Source organism: Poecile atricapillus, chromosome 20, assembly GCF_030490865.1.
Source record: "Poecile atricapillus isolate bPoeAtr1 chromosome 20, bPoeAtr1.hap1, whole genome shotgun sequence".
Classification (NCBI taxonomy): domain Eukaryota; kingdom Metazoa; phylum Chordata; class Aves; order Passeriformes; family Paridae; genus Poecile; species Poecile atricapillus.
Genome location: NC_081268.1, coordinates 3,773,434 through 3,791,935, shown reverse-complemented (window position 1 = coordinate 3,791,935; position 18,502 = coordinate 3,773,434). Strand labels below are relative to the sequence as shown.

Sequence of the window (18,502 nt, the reverse complement as noted above, 5' to 3'; positions counted from 1 at the left end):
GTGCTGGATGATAAAATTGCAGCTGGAGTAAGGGGCTGAGGGCTGGGAGCAGGGGCAGAGCTCAGGGCTGTCCTGAGGTGCTGCTCTGGGTAAATGTGGGTGGATGGGCACTGTGTGCCCAGGGAAAGCTGCCCCTGACTGGGTACCTGGTTCTGGATCTTTCCAGAGCTCCCCAAACTGGAAAACTCCGTGGGGAGAGGAGGGAGTGGGGATCTGAGCAAAGGTGATGTGTCTGAAGGTGCCTTACTGGAAACACTGGGCTGAGAAATGAGAATGAGTCAGGGCAGAGCCCACTCTGAGCTGGATTGGATTCCTCCAGTGATTCATCCCCAAAAATGATGGAATTTTTTTTCCTTTCTGTATTTAGGGAGCAGCTCAGCCTCGGGAAGACTGTGGCCTCTTGTCTGGAGTGCTTTGGGACAGCTGGGTGGTGCCCACAGCTCCCTGAATTCTCATTTCTCCTCATTTCTGCTCCAGCCAGAGGAGGAAAAGCCAACAAATGGAAGGGTTTGTCACTCCAGAAGGGTGGGAGGAACCTGGAATCCTGGGGAAGCAAAGGGGATCCTACAGAATGGGACTTTTTTTTAATTTTATTATTTTTTGCCACAAAATCTAGCAATGGAAAGAGCTGCTTGGAAGTTGTGTGCCGTGGCTAATTGACAGAAATATTAGAGATGGGGAAACAGGGATGAAAATTGTTTGCTAAAGGGAAATCTGTAGGCATTAAGTTTGTTTATCTTTCTTTCAAAGGGCAACTAGAGGATGATTCAACCCAAATGTCTTGGGATGCTTTAATCCATTCCTAGACCTGGGAATAATCCCGGAATGATGGTGATTTTGGGTGTGCTTGGATGAACATTTTCCTTAGGTTTTTTTGGTTATTGATGTATTTGAAGAAGCTCTTTTTGCTGTTCTTGACCAGATTTAATTCCAGATAGGCCTTGCCCTTCCTTATCTCATTTTTCTTGCACTGATGACATCTCTTATCAATCAAAATGAACACCCCAGGGGTGTAGATGGAAATTTTGGGATCAGGCAGCCAGGCTGAACCTCTGGAGCTGCTGCTGGGTGATTTGGCTCCATAAATTTGTGACCTTTAATCTTCAGTCATGATTATGATGGACAAACCCGAGCTAGAAAATGAAGTTTGTGGTGTCCAGAGAAGCCCTTGTGGGGTCAGGGGGAGTTTAGGAACTTCTTCAGTGCTTGACCCTTGTGGAGATGAGAGGGAGGTGCTCCCTGCTCCTGGGCAGCTCCTGGTTTCACACAACACTTTGTGTATCCCCAGGGATTATCTCCCGGAGTCCAGACAGATTATCTGGGTTTAGCCTGAGCCAGTGCCTGCAGATCAGAGGGAGAGGGGGAATTCAGCCCCAGGATGTGAGCAGGGACTGGCAGCTCCTCCCTGGCACTGGGCACCCAGAGGGGAAGGGCAGCTGAGTTCAGCCTCCTCACCAGGCAGCACGGAGCAATTTATCCTGAATTTCATGGCTTGGGATGGCTCAAACACATCCAAAGCTTGGCCTCATTACCGTGGAGCTGGAGAGGAGGCAACAAGGCTGGAAAAAGAGGAGGAGTGGAAAGTCTGTTCCCTTTATAAAGCTATTTCCTCTTTTAAACAGAGCTGTGAAACATCCAAACATGCACAAAAACAAACCCCACCTTGTGCTGCCTGCTCTTTCCACGGATGGGGCTGCTCCTGGTGCCACCTCATGGCAAAAAATCCCACTGGAATTCCCACTGGAGCAGCTGGGATTTGGGACAATTGCCTGCCCAGCTCCTGCTTTTTGGCCTGCAAAGCCCAAACAGGTGCTCAGAGGGGTGGGAGTTTTTATTTCTGTGTGTTGTGATTTGTTTCTCTGGGGGGAAAATGTAACCCTTCAAAGAGGTTTTTGTGTTTTGGAGGTACCTGTTGAATATTTTCATCATGCCTGGGTTCTAATTAGAACATTAATTACATTAATTGAAAACTTGGGGTATTCTGCTATCAGTGATGATGGGCTGCCCATCACCATCCTTGAAAAATGTGAGTTTGGGATTCAAACCAGAGTTTTCAGGAAGGTTTTGGGGAAAATGCTGCCACTGTGCAGGGTAGGAATGGGTGTGAACAGTCCTGGATAATGCACTCAACTCCTTGTTCAAATTAAAGACCACCCAGAGCTCTGAGTTTGGGGCAGTGTTGAGCTCTGGGATTCCAGATGTGAAGTTTCCTCTGTGGATAAATGGAGAGTTTCATTTGCCAAGCCTCTCCATCCAAAATGTCTCTTCAGGGCTAAATCCTCGATTTTTTAAGGCTGAATTTGGAAGCAATCCTTTCCAGGCCAGGAGGTGTGGGATTATAAATGAGGATTGGGATTTGGGATCTCATTTGGGAGCAGAACAATTGATAAAAGTGGAGTTAATGGCAGAGATGCAATCGTGTTTACAGATTTTGAAGGAGTCAAGGCTGGTATTAAGACTGTGGAGAGAAAATGTGTATTTTATAGATGTGTTCTCCTCATAAATGATATTGGAAATCATTCCTGAGAGCAGCTGCCTGTCCTAATTATTTATACAACAGCCCAGGTCATTTTAATTTTTCATTTTAGCCTCTTCCCCTCAGCTGGCCATGGGGTGTAACTGGTTATCAATAATTATTTCAAACTTATCCCAGTTCTTTCAAAGCACACAACAATGGCCTTTTGGCTGAATGCTGGTGATGGTTTCACAGCATATAAATGATTTTTTTTTACATTACCTATATCCCTCAAGCCTTTTTCTTTCTTTTGGAAGCTCACAAACCTGTCCTCCATCCTATAAACAACAGCCAGCTGGGCTCAAGATGCATCTAGGCATGAAAACACTTCCATAAAATGCTGTTCCCGAAGGAAATTTGGCCTCCAGGCGCTGCTGTGTTCCTCTGGCTGGTCAGACGTGCCCCTGGCTGGCTGCTGCGGGGATTTGGGGTTGGCATCAGCCCCCCCAGCTGCTGTGACCCCTCCTGGAGCTCCCAGCACATCATCTGCTCCTCTCCCACCGCGGGGCTGCCTCCCAAAACTCAGCACGTGGCTGCTGGAATTTTCCTGTTGGCCACCACAAGCTGATTCCTGTGTTTCTGCTGCTGTTGAGGAGGGGCAAACAGGTCTGTGCAAGCTCCCAAATCACCTGGGAAGCAACTGGGAACTCAGACTTCCTGCTCAGCAGGAAACCCTGGGCCAGGTTTTTTACCTTGCATCTGATCAGGGTCCAGGTTTGGATCTGGGGTCAGTCTGGAGCAGGGAAAAAGGGAGATGTGGGATTCACTTCACTGCTTAATTCACTTTAATTTCCTTGTCTGCTCTTGGTGCTTTAGGTACCCCCTGAGGCTGAGTGCCTCTGGGAACGGCTGGGTTTGGTGTCCAGGGGTTTGGGATTTTCTCCCACTGCTGGAGAAGGCATTCCAGGCACTCATTCCCAAACACTGCTTGTGTGGCCACTGGGAGGGGAAGATCTCAAATCCTGGCATTTGGGGCAGAAATGGGACCCCACACCTGGCAGGGCGAGCAGACATCCAGGGAAATCCTGGACTGAGCGATTACTTTGGTGCCATAATCAGGGATTATTTGGAATCACAGGATTAGAGAATGAGTTGGGTAGAAAGGGACCTCAAAGATCACCAAATTCCGAGCCCAAGGGACAAGGGAGGGGATTTGCAACCCACAGGCTCTGCTGGTGCTTTCACCACCCTGGTTCCAAGTCCAAATTCTTGGGATACTTCACAGTCTGAACACATGGAGGGGAGAGAAAGGATCTCCATCGTGGTGTGGAACAGCTTCTGCTCCACAGAGGCAGCTGGGAGCCTGTGGGAAGGCCCAGCTGGGAATATTGGGATATTCTGGAGCAGGAGGGAGGATGGACAGTGTCAATCCTGGGATATTTTGGAGCAGGAGGGAGGATGGACAGTGTCAGTCCTGGGATATTCTGGAGCAGGAGGGAGGATGGATGGTGTCAATTCTGGGATATTTGGATATTTTGGAGGAGGAGGGAGGATGGATGGTGTCAATCCCGGGATATTGGGATATTCTGGAGCAGGAGGGAGGATGGACGGTGTCAATCCTGGGATATTTGGATATTTTGGAGCAGGAGGGAGGATGAACAGTGTCAATCCTGGGATATTTGGATATTTTGGAGCAGGAGGGAGGATGGACAGTGTCAATCCCGGGATATTTTGGAGCAGGAGGAAGGATGGACGGTGTCAATCCCGGGATATTTGGATATTTTGGAGCAGGAGGGAGGATGGACGGTGTCAATCCCAGGATATTTGGATATTTTGGAGCAGGAGGGAGGATGGACAGTGTCAATCCCGGGATATTTGGATATTTTGGAGCAGGAGGGAGGATGGACGGTGTCAATCCCAGGATATTTTGGAGCAGGAGGGAGGATGGATGGTGTCAATTCTGGGATATTTGGATATTTTGGAGCAGGAGGGAGGATGGACAGTGTCAATCCCAGGATATGTGGATATTTTGGAGCAGGAGGGAGGATGGACAGTGTCAATCCCAGGATATTTGGATATTTTGGAGCAGGAGGGAGGATGGACTGTGTCAATCCTGGGATATTTTGGAGCAGGAGGGAGGATGGATGGTGTCAATCCCGGGATATTTGGATATTTTGGAGCAGGAGGGAGGATGGATGGTGTCAATCCTGGGATATTTTGGAGCAGGAGGGAGGATGGACAGTGTCAATCCCAGGATATTGGGATATTTTGGAGCAGGAGGGAGGATGGACAGTGTCAATCCCAGGATATTTGGATATTTTGGAGCAGGAGGGAGGATGGACGGTGTCAATCCCAGGATATTTGGATATTTTGGAGCAGGAGGGAGGATGGACTGTGTCAATCCCGGGATATTTTGGAGCAGGAGGGAGGATGGATGGTGTCAATCCCGGGATATTTGGATATTTTGGAGCAGGAGGGAGGATGGACAGTGTCAATCCCGGGATATTTGGATATTTTGGAGCAGGAGGGAGGATGGACAGTGTCAATCCCAGGATATTTGGATATTTTGGAGCAGGAGGGAGGATGGACAGTGTCAATCCCGGGATATTTTGGAGCAGGAGGGAGGATGGATGGTGTCAATCCCGGGATATTTGGATATTCTGGAGCAGGAGGGAGGATGGATGGTGTCAATCCCGGGATATTTGGATATTCTGGAGCAGGAGGGAGGATGGACAGTGTCAGCCCCGGGCTCCACCCCGTGGGTGCTCAGCAGAGGTGTCCGCAGGGCTGTGCAGGTGTTGCCCTGGAAGGTTTCGCCTCCAGGCTCCTCCGGGAGATGGAGCACGGTGTGATTTTCCTGCCAGGCTCCAGACACCCGGTAAGCCACGAAAGGCGGAGCTGGAAGGGGTTTCCAGCGGCGGGATTTGCCCGGGAGCGCCGCTGGCACCGTCCCCACACGTGCGGAGCCGCTCCTCGCCGCTCTGCCTCTCACCTCCGCCTGCTGAAAGGCTCTTTCAGCAGGAATCTCTTCCTGCGTGAGGCTCAAACTCCAGCTTTTCCAGTTTCACAGCGAGGCTGGGAGCTGGGGGAAGGTATCTCAGCAGGTTCAGAGGGAAAGGACGGATTTCCTGCAGCTCTTCCCCGCTGAATCCTTAGAAAACGTTCCCCGAGTGGACACGGAGCATCCCTTTCCCATTGCTTGACCCGGGGGGTTTGGCCTCCTGTCCTTTTAGGTTTTGCTGTGTTTGGTATTGATTATCCATCCAAGTAACTCTCATTCCACCAGGTCAAAGATTTATGGCTAAAACTCATCGTGGAGCCGGGTTCTTCCATCCGACAGCCAAAAAATCAGGCACAGGATGAGCAAAACTCCTTCACCTTCCTTGTACGGGACCTTGCCCAGGAGTGCTGGGTGACCAAACCCACAAAGAAATTGGAGTCCAAGGGTGGGAATTCAGGTGCTGGAAGTGTTTTTTCCCCTGTGGATGGTGAGGCTGCTGCTGTGCAGGGGGAGTGGAGAGGGCTGGGACGCTCTGGTGTTGCCCGGGGTGTGGGGCTGGAGGGGACACCAAGGGAGCTGGGACTGTCACCTGGCTGTGACATCAGTGCTGCCAGCAGCGCCCTTCAGGTCTTTGATGGCACTGACAGAGAAAGCCTTGATACCAGCAAGCGTCTTCAAAGCATTTCTTTAAGGGAAAGGGCTGGATTTTGCTGTTTTTTCTTTCTCTGGTCTCCATTTAATCTGATTTTGGTGTTGTAGAGGGGTCTGCGGCATTGTGGGCCACCCAGTTCTGCAGTGTGATCTGTCCCCTCCTGGGACCTGAGGGCTGGGGATGGTGTAGGAAAGGAGATTTGATTTTTTTCTATAGAATCAGAGAAAGGTTTGGGTGGGAAGGACCCTTAAGGATGATCCAGTTCCAGCCCCGAGCACTGCTCTGGTACTGCTACTCCACAGTGCCAGAACATTTAAAGCTGGGTTTCAGCAGTGTGATTTATCAGTTGTCACTGGTGTGGGGAGCGGGAACTGAGTGGAGAGAGCCCCAGGAGCTGGGCTCAGTCAGGTGTGCAGAGCAGGACCAGCAGCTCCATCCTCTCCATCCCAGAAGCTGCATCTTCCATCCAGCCAGAGCTGGACTTTGCCACCACAACTCCCACCTATCCTGGGAAGGGAAGCACCTTCCCTTTCCACTCCTCGTTTGCACTTTTACCCTTTGTGCGTGCTCTTTATTGCCAAATCCTTGCATTTTCCACCCTCCACGTGCCCCGTCTGATGGAATCACAGAATATCCTGAGCTGGAAGGGACCCACAAGGATCGAGCCCAAGAATCCCAGCCCGTGTAGGAGTCACTGAGGTTTGGGGCTGGGACCATTCCCTGGGGAGCCTCCCCAATGCCCGGCCACCTTCTGGCTGTAAAATCTTATCCTGATATCCCACCCCAAGCTCCTGTCACAGCTCCAGCCCTTCCCTGTCACCCGCCAGCAGCGGGGACATCAACTCCTCCTGAGCCCGAAAAACGCAGGGAAAAGAGAGGGGAAGAGGCGGAAAAACTCCGTCTGCTGCTATTCCAGCGGGGGGAAAAGCGAGGAAAAAAAAAAAAATCCTCTTTTGGGGGCCGGGACACGGCGCTGGAAGCGGCGGCGGGGGCGGGGGCTGGCCCGGGCTGGGGGGGCTGCTCCGGCCGGCCCTGATTTGCTGCGCTGCTCCGAGATTGACAAACTCCTGCCTCGGGTTTAAAAGAAGGGGGAAAAAAGGGCGGTGTGGGGAGAGAAGGGAAAACTTTTTTCCGGCAGCCCGGGAGCAGGCAGGGCCGGAGCTGAGCGCGGCGGAGCCCCCGCACCCTCCGCCCGCCCCATGGCTTTATAAAGGGCTGCTCCCGTGGGGGGGCTGCCGGGGGGGCTGAGCGCCTGCTCTGCGCTTCTAGATACAGCTTGGATTAGGGGATTTTATATTATAATTATTATTTTATTATTATTATTATTATTCTGAGTATTTTTTAACCCCCCCCTCGAGCTGTCCCGAGCTGGTGCCCCGTTTTTTGGGGGAGCATGGATACGCACACGCGCTGGAAAAGGCGCAGTTGGATACGGAGCTGCTCGGTGCCCGCTGCGCTGGTGCTGTTGGGTGCCCTGTCCCTCGGCCGGGCAGGTAAGGGGGGTCCCCGAGCCCCCCCAAACCGCGTGGGAGATGCTGCGGGGTCGTGGGGGAGTGGGCGAGGGGGGCTTTGGTGCGGGGCAAAAAAAAACTCTTGGCTTTCCTTCCTCCCGTATATTCCAGCAGAAAGAAAAAAAGGAAAAAAAAAAAAAAAAAAAAGGAAAAACCACCCAACAAAACCCACCCAACCTCCTTTAGCTGCCCGACTCTCTGAATGCCATTTGTCAGGGGGCCCGTAAAAGGGGAAAAAACTTAAAACAATTCTTTATTCGCCTTCCTTAGAGCAAGAGCTGCCTCTTGCCGGGCTGCTTTTTCCGGAGGAAAGGTCGGGGATGAGTTTCTGGAGGCTCTGGTTCTTTCTATCTCGCTGTGGATATATATGTGAATGTATATTTAGTCCCCTGGAAACCTCCGGGCTTGCGTAGTTCCTCCTCCTTGAGGAGCTGGAAGTTTTTTTGTCCCGCAGGAATCTGCTCTCCCTCCTCACATCAAAGCTCGGGACACAAAAGCTTTGGAGCTGCTCGGGGATCCCAAAGCTCGCTGCCCCCTCGCCAACCCCAATCCCGCAGGGTTTCTCCCTAAAACTTGGGGCTGAGTGCAGCAGGAGGAAGCTCTGAACTTCCAGATGTGCAGCAGCACAGAAAACCACTGGAATGTCTTTTTTTTTTCTTTTTTTTTTCCTCCCTAATGGTGCAGAAGAGAGACTAAACCCATTCGTGCAGTTTGTTCCCAGAGCTCTGCTTCCCAAATTTCTGCCTTCCCCGGGTGGGCTGGGGAATGCCACAGCACAGGGAGATTTTGTGGGGCTGCTGGAAAAGTTTGCTGGGTGTTTGCAGAGCCTTTTCCCGGTTTGCAGAGGACACTCGGAGCCTCTGTTTGTGTTGGATTTCAGGGGAACGAGAGCGGGGTTTGTTGGCCGAGCCTGGGTTTGAAATCTGAAAAGTTAAACTCCAGTTCTTCGGGGTAACTTGAGAAGCCGAGAAGTGCCTGAAGAGCTGGGCTGTCTGAGATTCAGCTTCCCTGCCCGAATTTTGGTGTTCTGGGGGTGTTTTTTCGCTGGGAAGAGCCGGCAGTGGGGCGTGCAGGGTTTGTTTGAGTGTTACCAGCACAAACACCGCTGGGATTCTCTGTGTAAAGCAGCGGGGTTGCGAATTATTTTCATTTCTGGGCTCTTCAAATGACCTTAAGGAAGAAGAGGTGGGCGTTGGAGGAATGCTTCCCTTAAGGCTTTTCTTGTGGAGGCTGAGCAGGGTGGAAAAACTCAATGAATAAAATGTCCTGAACATCCCTGCAGGGAGAGCTGGGGACGGTGGGAGATCCCAGAGTTTGTCCTGCAGAGGAATTGGGATGTTGGAGCTGTTTTCCAGCTGGCAGAGCACTGCAATGACACCAGCTCCTCTTGTCAGGCCGCCTGCTCGGGTACTTGGTATCAGCTGAAAATTGAATTATCACCAGACCCACTCTGTTTCAAAGAGAAAACAACAAATTTCTCCTTTCACTCTTGCCCCTGCTGAGGCTTTAACGCTTCCAGAGCATCCTCAGGCACTTCCCTGGCTGTGTTCATCCTTCAGAGAGCTCCCACACCGCTTGTAGAGCCACCAGGTGACTTTGGAAACAGCTTTTGGGGGCAGCTGCCGGAGCAGAGGATGGCTGGGAGCCTCTGTGGGGCCAGCGTGCAGCTCTGAGGAATGACTCTTGTGGTGAAAGGCTTTGAGTTTTCCTAATGAGCCGCCTAATAGGACATCAAATCATTTGGATGAGGGAGGAGCCAGACTGGGGCTGCTGATGGCGTTGACTAATGGTCTTGATGGCTTTTTTTTTTTTTTTTTTTAATATTTTTTCCACGTTGTCTTTGGTTTTATTTCAGCTCAGAGGGTGTTTGAGTTTCAGGATGGTTGGTTTCTCTGTGTGGAGAGGTGAAACTCCTCTGTAATCTGTGGCATGGCACCTGGCACAGAGCATTTCCAGCAAATTACAGGGAAATAACAATGTCAGAGCTGCCTCCCACCACTGCCCATCCAGCTCAGATTTTCCCATATTTGCACAGATGATGTCACACCAAAATCAAACCCACAGACAAGGCTGGAACCCGGCTCTGCTTTTACAAATCCCTGTAAAAACCAAATCGGGTTTCTGGGTGAAACTTTTTGGAGGCAGCAATTTCCTTTAGTGGCAAAGAGTAATGACGATCCAAACTAAAATAAAAATGCTGGAAATTGTGTGGTATCCTGTTACCAGCTTCTCCCCTTGGCTCTTCCCCAGTCACCTAAACCAAAAAATCTTTGTCCAGCCAGTTAAAAGTGAGGTTTTATAAAATACTTTGCCAATCAAAAGTGTTGATATTGTTTTACAAGGAGAAATCTGACTTTGTAAGTCTGGAATGGATGGCAGTTCCAATTTCCCCTGTAAAAGCTGGATTATGCTGTCAATGCCAGGCTGCAATGGGAATTTGGAAGTTAAAAGCACCCAGCTGTGGGACATGGCCTGGCCAGGGGACAGCAGAGGGCTTGTCTTGTTCTTCCTGGGCTTGTCTTGTTCTTCTTGGGCTTGTGTTGTTCTTCCTGGCCTTGTCTTGTTCTTCTTGGGCTTGTCTTGTTCTTCTTGGGCTTGTCTTGTTCTTCTTGGGCTTGTCTTGTTCTTCTTGGGCTTGTGTTGTTCTTCTTGGGCTTGTCTTGTTCTTCTTGGGCTTGTCTTGTTCTTCTTGGGCTTGTCTTGTTCTTCCTGGGCTTGTCTTGTTCTTCCTGGGCCAGGAGCAAAACTCCGTGCTGAGCACCCCCTGATTTCAGGGAATGCTGAGGAGCTGATCCTGTCAGCTTCCTCCAAACTTGGGAATGGGAGGAATCCCATTTCAAATCCCATTTCAAATCCCATTTCCAATCCCATTTCAAATCCCATTTCAAATCCCATTTCAAATCCCATTTCAAATCCCATTTCCAATCCCATTTCAAATCCCATTTCAAATCCCATTTCAAATCCCATTTCCAATCCCATTTCTTCTCTTTGGGGTAACTCTAAGGCAAAACCTGCTGGGGAGTCACTGATTTTTGGTGTGCACACAGGGACAGAGTGAGCACTCAGCTGGCTCTGACCAAAATATGTTTTTAATGGCAAGTTTAAATAAAAAAGCTGCCTTGGTGTTGTTCCTAATGCTTATTGTGCACCCTGGGAGAAATCAGGAGGGGCTGGAAAGGGGTTGTGAATCCTCATTTTAAATGGGTGCTGTCCCTGCCTTTTAGGATTTGGAATTGGAGATGGATTTTTCAGGTTGATTCCTTTTGAAATAGAGTTTAATCAAACTGGTGAGTACCCATCTCTGCTGAGCTGAGGGCAGCAGTGCAGGGCTTGTGCTGATGTCTCCCACAACTGGGGGGACTCAGATATCTGCAGTGGAGATTTCAGGTGTGGAGCTGGGACAGCCCTGCTGTGCCTGGGGACTTCATCTGTGTTCCTTTGGCTGTGGCTGCAGAAAGTGCTCAGCACAGAATCCCTGGGGTTGGAAAAGATCCCCCAGACCACCGAGCTCAGCCTTTGAACACCACCCTGGCAATGAAACACCAGCAAATCACAGCTTGAGTTCTGCAGGAGATTTTCTCTTGTTCTCCTGTCCCAGAGGCCCTGAGTGGCACAGAGATGTCACAGCAGTGCCTGGCTGCCTTTCCTCTGCCCTGGAGCTGTCTGTCCCTCTGAGTCCTCCTGTCCCAGCCTGTCCCCAGGATCTGCATTCTCACGCCTGCTTTGAGTCACATTTCATTTCTCAGATGAGACAGAGGAGCAGGAGGAGTTGCTGTGGAACATGTGAGGTGTAATTTAGAGATGTTTTGAGTTTTGTCTGGACTTCAGGAAAGATCTGGGAGTGCTTTCCAGGAAACTGCTCCTCACTCCAAAGGGTTTATCTGCTGGGGAGTTAAAATTGGCCTTTAATTCTCTCTGTAATCGCTTTTTGTCTCGTGTCCTGGTCCCTGGACCTGCTGGGTCTGGATGCTGGGGTTGCCCTTCCCGCAGTGGTGGTGGATGGATGGCATCCATGTGGAAATCTGCACTTGGGAGAACTGCAGGGAGCAAAGAGCTGGGAATGCTTTCACAGGGATTTTGGGGCTTTCTGGCCCTGTCCAGCCTGGCCTTGGACACTGCAGGGATCCAGGGGCAGCCCCAGCTGCTCTGAGTACCCTGTGCCAGAGCCTGCCCACCCTCACAGAGAGGAATTTCTTCCCAATATCCAATCTAAACTTATTTTCTGTCAGTTTAAAGCCATTCCCCCTCACCCAAAGCCCCTCACAAATTTTGTTAACACTTGAAGGGGCTCTGAGGCCTTTCTGGACTCTTTGGGATGTGCAGCTCCATTTAGAGCTGGTGCTCTGCTGACATGGGAATTAACTTTAAAGTGAGCAGCCCCTGGGACAGGAGAAATCAGAATACCAGGATAAATCTGGAATTTCATCCCCTCTGTCCACACTCTCCCACCTCTCCTTTTGCCTGCTGAGTTCAGCTGGGGTTTGATCCTCAGGGTGCAGCCATTGTTCTATAAAATGGAGCATTTGGAAGAGAAGGGTATTAAATATTATTTGGGTCCTGTGGGAATCGTGGTTGTCAGTTTGTAACACCCAGATTTTGGTAAATGGGAAGTGCTGGTTAAAGTGAGAAGAATTCTCTGGGAAATAAACCAGGAATAGATCCCACAGCACACCTGAGGTGTTTTTCATGTGGAGGAAGAATCTGTGCTTTTATCCAGCATTTACTTCCCATCATGTATTCAGGACTCTGCTGGGTCTCTGATGTTGCTGCTGCTCAGGATATTTTTGGGAATGCTGAGGCCTTGAGCTGGTGGAACTGGGTCAGATTTGATCAGCAGGATTGGTCCCACAGGAAAATCAGTGTTGGGGGATGTGCACACCTGAGCAGTTCAGAATCTGGAGCCCAGGGTGATCTTCCCCTGTAAATTCTCGGATTTCAGCCTCTGTTTTGGGTGGAATGTGTCCATTCTCTTGGATATATGGCAAGGCTGGTTGATAAAAGCAGCACTGGCATGGTGTGGGAGATGCTGTTCCCAAAAAAAGGGGATTCCCCTTGGATCAGCAGCCTGAGGGAGCTGATGCCATCAAAAGCATCTCCTTTTCCCTTTTCCCTTTTCCCTTTTCCCTTTTCCCTTTTCCCTTTTCCCTTTTCCCTTTTCCCTTTTCCCTTTTCCCTTGTCCCTTTTCCCTTTTCCCTTGTCCCTTTTCCCTTTTCCCTTTTCCCTTTTCCCTTTTCCCTTTTCCCTTGTCCCTTGTCCCTTTTCCTTTTTTTTTCTTTTCCTTTTTCCTTCTTCCTTTTTCCTTTTCCCTTTTCCCTTGTCCCTTGTCCATTGTCCCTTTTCCCTTTTTTTCCTTTTCCCTTTTCCCTTTTTTTCCCTTTTTCCCTTTTTCCCTTCTCCCTTTTCCCTTTTTCCTTTTCCCTTTTTTTCCCTTGTCCTTTTTCCCTTCCCACAGTGAATTCCTTTTCCTTTTCCCTCCTCTCCTCCTTGGGAGAAGTTTCTTCACTTCCAGCCTCACTTTATGTCAAACATTTTACTCTTCCTCCTAAATCTGACATGATAGGGACTGAATTTTCAGTCCTTAAAAACACAATAAAACCTTTGTGTGAAACAAAGCAACACCGAGGATGGGAAGAATGAGCAAAACCAGGGGAACAAAAAAAAAATAAATAAATAAGGTTGAGACATGAAAGAATGGAAACATTTTGTTGAAATCTAATGTTATATGGAAAAAATTGGGTTGGCAACGTGGTATAATTAACCACTGGTTACTGCTGGCAAGTCCCAAGGCTCTTGAAATTCAGCCTAGCACTGACTGAAGCATCCAAATGATGTCGTGGTTTCTCTGTGGACGTGTCTGGAAAATCTGTGGAACTAAAATAAATAAATGAAGGAACTACACAAAAGGCATTTTTGAGGTCGGTTGCTCCAAGTCTGGGCTGTTTTTTGGTGTTATTTTTCTTTCCAGAAGCCAAGAGGATTCTTAACATCATCTGGAAGCTTTCACAATGATGAGATGTCATTTTTTAAAGGGAGGAAAGTTGTATTAATGTATTTACAACGGAGTTTTTCTTCAAGTTTGTGTAATAAGCCTGAGAGAAAAAGGAGAGTTTGGGGGTTGAGTGAGTGGAAAAGCTGCATCAGGGCTCATTCCTAAACTCTGCTGTGGATTTTCTCCCAGCCCTCAGGCAAACCCCTGGTTTGCCATGTCCTGGGGGCTGATCCTGCATCCCTGTGTGGAGCCTGGCCCTGATGTGCCAATAAAATCTGTGTTTTCAGGCAGCTGCAGGAGTCTCTTTCCATCCCTGTACCTCAGCTTGTGTTGGTGATTGATCCTTTCCACTTTAAAAATGCTTTTGTTCCTTGGACTATTTTGTTTTCCTGTTGGGCAACACCAGTGCCCCTCACCCAGCAAATCCAGGAGTTATTGGATTTTTTCTTTAGATTTGGGACAGGTTTTTTTACAGATAATATAAAGAACACTGTGCTGTTCTATTGGCTACTCAGAATCCTTTGAATTAGATCTAGAAAGGTAACTTGGAGCTGAAGATCCCTTGGGCAGCCACAAAAATCCTTCAGTTTACTGGGAAAAAAACTCCTTTTTGGGGTGCAAATGGAAGTGGGATATGCTGGACACTGATGAACTGGAGTTCATCTTTAATAATGATTTTTTACTTTAAAAATGCTTTTGCTCCTTGGACTATTTTGTTTTCCTGTTGGGCAATACCAGTGCCCCTCACCCAGCAAATCCAGGAATTTTTGGATTTTTTCTTTAGATTTGGGACAGGTTTTTTACAGATTATACCAGGAGCACTGTGCTGTTCTATTGGCTACTCTCAGAATCCTTTGAATTAGATCTTAAAGGGAATTTGGAGCTGTTTTCCTCAAGAGGGATGGGATGGATGTTTGGGGGCCTCTTGTCCTCCTTCACCTCAATGAACAGAGGAATCATCTTACTTTAAATTTATATGATACACATTTATTATGAAATCTATTTATTATACAGATTATTAATAGATATTTGCCTGAATCTCCCTGGCAGCTGGGGGTGACCCCGTGTGCCATCCCTGCCTGGATCCAGCTGTGCATCTGCAGCTGGGGCCACGGGAAATCTTTCAGAATAAATAAAGCAAAAAGTGTTTCCTGAGCTCAGCTTTTCAGCAAACTGCTTCAAGGCCTTTTTTTTTTTTTTTTTCCTCCCTTCTTCTCTTTCTGCTCCAGCTTGCAAAGGAGGGGAGTTTGCAGCGCTCAGGAAGGAGCTGATTGGGAAAGGAGAGGTCACTGAGGGGTCTGCTCAGATTCAGGGACCTGATTCTGTGTTTTTTGTGCCTGTCAGCTGGAGCTGCTGGTTCTGAGGAAGGAAATTCAGGAAGGAGCCACGCTCTGCCTGAGCTCATGAGCCTGGCTGGCCTCTCCTCCTCTGCTTTTCCTCCCTCCACCCCCTTTTTTGTTTCCAAGACAATACTGGAGTAAGAATTCACTGCAGCCGAATTCCTGGAGATGACACTGCCAGTTTCCCAGGATCTCTCATCCTCCTGCAGCGCTTTACACAGGGATTTTTTTGGTGCAGCTCATCCAACTTTCAAATATGAATTAAGCAGTGAGTTTGTGCGATTTTACTTTATTTTTTTTTCGTGCTGGATGTGCTGGAATGAGATACCTACTCTGTGTGCTCTTGTGTGCTGCAAGGGAGAGATCTGCTGCGAGGGCTGCAGTTCACCAGCTGAATAATGCAAGCATTGTCTGGGTGCCCTTATTTCCAGCTTGCACCATTAAAAGTGAATAGAAAGGTCAAGGAGATGAGTCACAGTGAACACAAGTGTCATTCTGCTCAGGAGAAACGCGAAAAAGGAGCTTCCAAGCGAGGTGTTTCAGCTGGTGCCAGCTCTGCTCCGCTGGACTGGCGGGGAGTTACGAGAGGAAACCTTGGCTGGGATCTGCTGGAGTGTTCAAGCACCTAAAAACAGCAGTGAGAGGCTGGGGCTGGGCTCTGGCAGCCGGAGCTGCAGTGGGCTCTGCTCAGAAAAGCCGGGAGATGCTCTGGAAAAGCTGGGCTCTGTGCTGCTGGCCTGGCAAGGGCTGGCAGCTCTTGGTCTCTTGTACAGCCACTGGTACCCAGAAGGAAACAATTCCTCCAGATCCATGTGGAAATTCCTAATGCTCAGCCAGCATCACCTTCCCGCAGCTTTTAGAGCCTGGGTGGGGTGAAGGTGCTCTTGGAGAGGGACCTGGGACAAGGATCCAGGGAAAGGACAAGGGGGAAGGGCTTTGAACTGCCAGAGGACAGGATTGGATGGGATAATGGGAAGGAATTGTTCCCTATGAGGATGATGAGGCCCTGGCACAGGGTGCCCAGAGCAGCTGTGGCTACCCCTGGATCCCTGGAAGTGTCCAAGGCCAGGCTGGAATGACCCAGGATAGGGGAAGGTGTCCCTGGATGAGCTCTAAGGTCCCTCCCAACCCTAACCATCGTGTGATTCCATGATTATCCCTGAAATTCCAGTGGGATTTTGAGTGGTGTGGTCCCCATCTCTCCCTGCAGCCTCCCAGGGAAGGATTGGAGCAGCGACTCCCTGGATCTGAGGGCACCTGGAGCTGAGCCCTGCCCGGCCCTTTGCAAATGCCCATTTGTAAATGAAGCTTTTTGGATTTCCTGCCCAAATCCTGATCCAACACGCCCCAGGCAGCTGGGGAAGCACTGGCAGAGCCCTGGGAAGGGGAATGTGGCTCGTGGGCTGCACGTGTGGAAGGGCTGAGGAGCTGGGGGGGCTGTGCCAAGTGGGTGGGATGGGCTGGGGACCCGGCCAGAGCTTTTCCCTTTAATTGCTGCTGGAATTGCACTGGAACAGCAGCAGTGGCCAGGGCACAGAAGGAGTTCAGGGCTTGTTAATGCTTTTTTAATGGGGTGGAGTTTAAATCCTGGGCTCCTGTACCTGTTGGTTTCCTTTTTTACACTCTCCGCTGGGTTTATCAGTTTGGCTCATTGCTTTTCCCTGACCTGGCAAGGAAACAGCCCCGGTGCATTTGGGATCGTGGTGTGCTGCCACAGACTCCCCTGCACATTGTCCAGCACTCCTTTGGGTTTTGGCAGCATTTGAGCCCTGAAAGTACAGAGAAATATTGAAATTTTTGATTTCTAGCCATTGGATTTTTCAGTTCTGAAGTCAGTCTGCTGGTGTAAAATAGATATTCCCCTGAAAAAGAGCGAAAGCTTCAGAATCCTGATTTATTCTGCACATTCAAAACACACCTTCAGTAGGGAACCAAAGCCAACCCTTTTTCTTGTCCCTCTAATCGGGGCTAATTTCCATAAACAACTTTGCAAATGAATTTGCCAGTTCGGCTTTGATCCGAGGTGGCCAAAAATTCCTCTGGAATTCCAGTGGATATCGAATGTCTGGGAAGTGGGGCTGGTTTGCTGGTGATGCAATAGAATCATGGTTTGGGCTGGGAGGGTGAGGGCTGTGCTGCTGACCGAGGGCTGGAGCTGATTTTGGGGGGCTGTGCCTGGCTGTGGGGTGAAACATTGGGATTGTAATCTTTGTGCTCATATTCCATGGAAATGCAGGATTTCTGCAGAGGGATGAGGGGGTGAGAGGAGTTTTCCTGTTGACAGGGAGGGAGAGGTGTGGCACAGCAGAGCTGATTTTGGGGGGCTGAGCCTGGTTGTGGGGTGAAACTTTGGGATTAGAACCTTTGTGCCGGTATTCCATGGAAATGCAGGATTTCTGCAGAGGGAATGGCAGCAGCAGAGCTGGGATGTGATTCCGTGGGAGAAGCCCTGAAGCAGGGCACAAACCTCCCTGGAAATGCCCCAGGAGGGTTTTCCCTGGAAAACACGAGGCTGTCCATGCCTCAAACACAGGATCTGCTGCTCGGTGGAAAGCTGTGGATTCCTGCAAGGATCAGCTCTGCTCTCCCTGAGCTCCAAACGCTCATCCCGATGTTTCCCTCATTCCCCCCTCGTGTCCTGCCTGCTGTGACAGGGAGGGCAGGTCCCTGGGAGTCCCCCCGTGGTGTCTGTGCTCCAGGAGAGCCACCAGGGCAGGAGAGGGAAGCGGATTTATCCCTCTGGCACTCGGGATCCGATCGGAAAACTGCGAGGAATGTTCTCTCAGCAGGGCTGTCCGGCATCGGGAGAGGCACATTATCACGTCCTGTGCACTTGGGGGGAGAAAGTCCCTCACTCTGCCTCTCTCAAATGTTTAAATTAAAACAATCTGGCTTTTCTGCAACTCTTGGATGCTTTCCCTGCTGACCTCAGGAGCTGGGATGGGAGGAGGAGCCAACAGACCCGAACTGGCTCTGGGTTTTTATATTTTTTTTTCCCCTTCCAGTCCTGAATCCCTGCAGGACGAGCAGAAGAGCAAAACAATGAGGGCCATATCTGCTCTGGAAACATCCATCTTTTCCCAGAGCTCGGTAATTAAGGAGCTATATCAGGAAGCTGTGAGCCTGGAGGGAGCAGGCACACGCTTTTCCAACCACAGACATTCCCACAGCGGGGGATGGCAAAGGCTGGGGAGGATCAGCCTCCCACCCCTAAAATGGGACAGCAAAAAAACCATCTTGGGATGCTCCAGAGTCTTTGCCAGCCATCCCTAAGGATGCTGGATGTGGCCCCTCATCCCCAAATTCCAAAGGCAGCCGTGCTCTCTGTGCTGGGAATTCTGCTTGGACTCGCTGATCCTTCATTTCCCAACTTCAGTGACTCTGAAAGTCATCCCAGGCTTCTGCTCTGACCCTCTGACGCTGAGGCTGAGTTTTGTCCTGGCCCAGGGCCCTGTGGTGGGGCAGAAATGGGATTTTTTTGGCTCCTTGGCTGTGCCTCAGGCTCTTGCAGCTCTGCCCTGGTCTACGTGGAGCTGGGGGTGGATCCAGGGCC

The 18,502-nt window shown here is 49.9% G+C and overlaps 1 protein-coding gene across 2 annotated transcripts in view; it reads left to right on the top strand.

Moving 5' to 3' along the window:
- Positions 1-7,231: 7,231 nt before the first annotated feature.
- Positions 7,232-18,502, top strand: part of COL5A1 (collagen type V alpha 1 chain) — a 138,040-nt gene continuing 126,769 nt past the window's right edge. For both annotated transcript variants that reach the window (XM_058853626.1, XM_058853625.1), the window contains exon 1: positions 7,232-7,601. In XM_058853626.1, coding sequence (XP_058709609.1) covers positions 7,502-7,601 — 100 coding nt within the window. In that variant the 5' untranslated portion in view covers positions 7,232-7,501. The remainder of the gene's footprint in view (positions 7,602-18,502) is intronic.